This window comes from Urocitellus parryii, chromosome 4 (assembly GCF_045843805.1).
Source record: "Urocitellus parryii isolate mUroPar1 chromosome 4, mUroPar1.hap1, whole genome shotgun sequence".
NCBI lineage: Eukaryota > Metazoa > Chordata > Mammalia > Rodentia > Sciuridae > Urocitellus > Urocitellus parryii.
Window position 1 is genome coordinate 46,050,906 of NC_135534.1, and position 4,748 is coordinate 46,055,653.

The following is a 4,748-nucleotide window of genomic DNA, read 5'->3' on the forward strand; positions in this document are numbered from 1 at the left end:
ATTTTCTTTGAACGTAATGATCCTTTACACTTTTATTTATTTATTTATCTCATGTGTGGCGTGGATTGGGTTTAGGGGACACATGGAGAATGCATTATAGCCTCCTCTAGAGTGGCAATCTGGTCCCAACTCCCCTATCCTCTGTTGGAGCCACCTTGCTATGCTCTTAGACTTGGATTCAGGGCTGATGGGGTCAGAATGAAGGCTTTTGGTACCAAGTGAGTTCCTATTGCCAAATTTCCTAGAGGAACTACTAGGACTATAATGAGAACCAGTAGAAATGAACAACCAGGCTCCCTTAGGATATAAATGTCAAAGGGAAAGGTGCCAGTCTCATCTGTGTCTGCTTATGCCTCTCTTTCATTTCAGCACCATGAAGCTTCTCACAGGCCTGGTGTTTTGCTCTTTGGTCCTGGCAGTCAGCGGTGGGGTTGTGTCATTCGCGAGAGAAGCTGCTGAAGGTAAGGGTGGTGGAGAGATGGCTCTAGGGTTTACTTGGAGCACTCTGAAGGACTGGAGCCAGTCTTATGTTGTGCTACCTTGTGTGGCAGGATGCCCCAGGTATACTGAGGAGCATTTCTTAAAAGGGAATGAAAAAAGCAGGTGGCAGAGCAGAGTTTCCAATGAACTATATATGAAGCCAATTTAGCCCAGTTGATGTGTCTGCTCACCACTTCCTAAAATTCCATTGTCAACAATTCAGGCACACGTGAAATCACCTGGAGTTTAAACCCTATGGATGCTTGGATTTTCTTCCTCCTCATATAGTCTGTGGAATTGGGCAGGATTGTGTTCTGGGTACCAGGACTTTCAGTATCTCCCCAGGTGATCAAAACAGGCCAACCCAGCTGAGAACCATTACACTAGGGTTTCCTCAAGCAACCACAGCATCAGTGCAGTTCACTGAGCCTGGCCAGAAGCACTCATGTCACAGTGATGTGCCTTTAGGGTACAGAAATACATTTTCCTTGGGAGTCAGGGCAGAAGTGCCTCATGTCTGCAGCCCACCCAGGGTTTGCCCCCTCCCTCACTGCAATTTCTAATCACATGGAGCTTCATTCTGGAACAGTGGTTCTGGACCTGGTGTAATGTGCTGGCCCAGGGGACATTTTCAATGTGTGGCAATGTCTTTGGTTGTCCCACTGGGAGAATGTGCTCCCAACAAATTGTGGCAGACCAGAGCGCTGGTGAATATCCTACAGGACTCAGGGCAGCACTGAACAACAGAGAACCATGTGACCCAATTTTTCAACAGTGCTGAAGCTGAGGAATTCTGTTTGACAATCACACCTCCCTTTTGTCCTTAAACATAGCACATCTAAGTATGGTGAAGCTCACCCCAGCACAGTGGACCACCAAAGACAAACACAGGTGTGGCCCCTAACAACTCTCACTAGAGTGACTTGCAGAAGTCAGCTAGGAATAGAGACGAATCCATTCAACCCATGATATCTATGGGTGCAAAAATCACAGGATGAAATCTTGAATATATTAATTCCTGGATCCCCCTTGAAAGTGTTGTCACGATCTTTATGTATACTTGATATCCCTTTTGTCTTTTCTTTTCCAATTCAGGAAGTTGGGACATGTGGAGAGCCTACCAGGACATGAAAGAAGCAAATTTCATAGGTGCAGACAAATACTTCCATGCCCGAGGGAACTATGACGCTGCCCGAAGGGGACCTGGGGGTGCCTGGGCTGCAAAAGTGATCAGGTAAGGCAGGTTCCTGGGGATGCCAGGCCTGGGTGAGCAGAGCTTTGCTGCCCTGGGGATCAGGAGGGAATGAGCCTGGCAGCAGGTTTCTGTGAGGCTTGAGTCTTCCTCCTGCCCACTCTACCTAGCTCTTCACCATGGCCAGTGCAGGGCCTTTGTCATTGACAGAGCCAGAGATGGCTGACGATATGTGAGCCAATTCAGAACTAGAGAAAGGGAGGGCCACAGAGTGATCCATAACCCTCCCTCCCTGGTGCTGTTCATCCAGGTTCAGGGTGAAGAGCCAGGCTGAGTAGGGCTGTGCCAGGCAAGGGTGGTATCTCAGCCCCTCTTCCTTGATCTTCCTGGGCTTCCCTCAGAGCCATCCCCTGGACAGCAGAGAATTGGGAGGGTAGCCTGAAGTTTATAAGCCTGCTGAGGAATCTCCTTGCTGCCTTGCGTGATTTCAGTGATGCCAGAGAGAACATTCAGCAATTTTTTGGCCGTGGACATGAGGACTCCGAGGCAGACCAGGAAGCCAACAGAGCAGGCAGGAGAGGAGAAGACCCTAATAAATACAGACCTAAAGGGCTGCCTGGTAAATACTGAGCTTCATCTTTATTTGTCTCAGAAGACTGGCTGTGAGCCCCCAAAGATTGGGATATGAAATCGCTGCATCCTGTTCCACATAAATGGGTGAATGGCCCACAGTTGTTGTTCAATAAATGCATAAGAAATGGAAATTCTAGCAAGTGGGTGTTATATTTTGCATTGAGGGTGGGATGTTTGCTACAAAGTGGTGAACAGTAAACTCCAAGAAGATCCAGCCTGGACCTCACGGTGCAGGAGATGTGATTAGGGGTCACACAGGACAGTCCCTGGCACTGAGCCTTCGCAGAATCAGACTCTCACTTGTCCAGGCCCCGTGGTTAGCTGTTGCTATTTCCAGGCCTTTCCATGTCTTGACCACCTCACTCCTGACAACTGTGTCCTGTCACATTCTCTGCCCCCAGGGCTTTAGTCCTCAGTGGGTCTGCCTTTGGAGACATGGGGCATGGCTATGGGAAGGCTGGCTCTGGAATCCTGCCCCAGATACCACCATCTTGGTTTTCTGCTTAGTTTTTAGCAACATCTGCAAAGCCAATTGTTCACCAATTTCTGTTCATTCTATCCAAGAAATACCTTCAGAGTAGTGTGTCCCACTCTTTTTTAATTGCCTTATTTCAAGCCTAAATGAAGATGTAAGTGCACACCATTTGTGGTGTTGTATTTGTGAAGAAGAGTCGTGGTAGAAAAGATCTCCTTATCAGTCAGGTCGTGTAGGAGACAAACCAGGCAGAGATTTGAAAAGGGAAATTTTAATACAAGGAAGTGTTAATTATTAACAAGAGTTACCACTATGAATAATGAATATAGGAGAGTATAATCTTTGTATAATCCTCCCTAGAGGCAGACATTTGGTTCTTCTAGGCAAATCTATAGCCCATTACATGGAGAGAAAGTTTGTTGGGTGCCACAGTCAAAGCTGAGAAACAGGAACTCTATAGAGATAGCAATGGAACTTGATAGGATGCTGTCCAGGAGGCCACTGTGCTCACTGGGAATGTGGGGTGAGGGAGCTATAAACCCGCTCAGAGGCTGTTCTCCTGGAAGTGGCAGAAAGCATGCTACTGATCTCTCTGGGAACTCAGCTGTGGATGGGATGGATTTCTGAGTGAGTTGTATGCTCTCCACTTCATGTGCTGAAGCCTTTTTCCCAGAGTGTCTGTATTTGGACCTGAACTGATAGTCCTTATGAGTGAAGACAACAAAGAGCTTCTCTCTCTCTGCAACCCACAAGGTCACAGTAAGGAGGTACATGTTTGTAAGCCAGGAAGAGCACAGTCACCAGGTGCTCAATTAGCGTGTACCTTCATCTAGCACATCCTGGTGTTCAGAATTTTGAAAAATAAATATCTGTGTGGAAGCCACCTGTGGTACCTTGTTATGGCAGCTCAGAAGAGATCTAACAGAAGTGGGGTGCTGTGGAACACACTGAAAATCTAATTGAGGTGCCACAGAAATTGTTGAAACAACCATGTCCTTCAGGTTTCACTAAAAGTCCCTGAGCTGAGTGTCACTGGGTGTGGCAGGGGAGGATCCTCACAGGAGCCTGGGAAGCCAAAACAGGGCACAAGGAAGGCAGGTCTTCATTTTCCCCTATTCCTCCATTGCCCTCTACTGACAAAGATTAGCATCCTGCACAGCTGGCCAGGGTGAGGTGTTTGGAGGGTCCAGCTCCAGGACCACAGACAGTCAAGGAAATGTGGATATGGGGCTCACAGTAAAAAAAAACTGATTACTGGTCTCCATTTTTGCTTTGAAAGCGCAATGAAAGAAGAGTCTTAAGGGTAGGAGATTGGTGATAAAGTGATATTTATAAGCTAAAGTCATTAAATTAGTTGTCAATTTAATTAGTAGGGAAGCTGTTGCTATAGTAAATCCCAAGAGAACTTTCTCATAGAGTTCTTATCTGAAAGCACTAGTAGACATGGAGGTAAAGGAGATTTGGGATATTTGAGGGTGAGTTTATTTCAGAATAAGACATGGGCAAGATCAACATGATGGTATGGATATTGACATCAGACTGGCTGGTGAGAGCAGTCTCAAGGTATTTTAACTTAGGGTTTAGGGAGGGTCAAGTTTGAAGGTGTTAAAAATAGTCAAAAGACAGTAATGCTTGGGACAGCACTGTAGCTCATTTGTAGAGCGATTGCCTAGCACATGTGAGGCACTGATTTTGATCCTCAGCACTACATAAAGATCAATAAATAAAATAAAAGTTTTATGTCCATGTACAACTAAAAAAGTTTTCTTTAAAGGAGTGTAATGCTAATATGTGGATGTGCATAAGTAGATTATTTGTTGCACTATTTAAGTAGATTTGGAAGCAGGAGGGCAGCAGCAAAAGAAGGAATAGAGAAAGAATGACTTTTATATCCAAGTAAGGTAAGCTTTTCAATCTTCTTTAGTATGTAAAACTTCCTAATCAGGATATTATTACCAAAAATAATAC

General features: G+C 45.6%; 1 protein-coding gene across 2 annotated transcripts; it reads left to right on the top strand.

Annotated features, from left to right (window-relative positions):
* The first annotated feature begins 373 nt into the window (after positions 1-373).
* LOC144254384 (serum amyloid A protein-like) lies at positions 374-2,302 on the top strand. 2 transcript variants are annotated; one of them, XM_077797517.1, is made up of 3 exons: positions 374-461; positions 1,576-1,714; positions 2,164-2,302. In XM_077797517.1, exons 1-3 carry the CDS (start codon positions 374-376, stop codon positions 2,300-2,302), a joined length of 366 nt encoding a protein of 121 aa, XP_077653643.1. The 2 variants fall into 2 exon arrangements, with proteins under 2 accessions (XP_077653643.1, XP_077653644.1); XM_077797518.1 differs by having other exon boundaries at positions 2,251-2,302.
* The last annotated feature ends 2,446 nt before the right edge of the window (positions 2,303-4,748 follow it).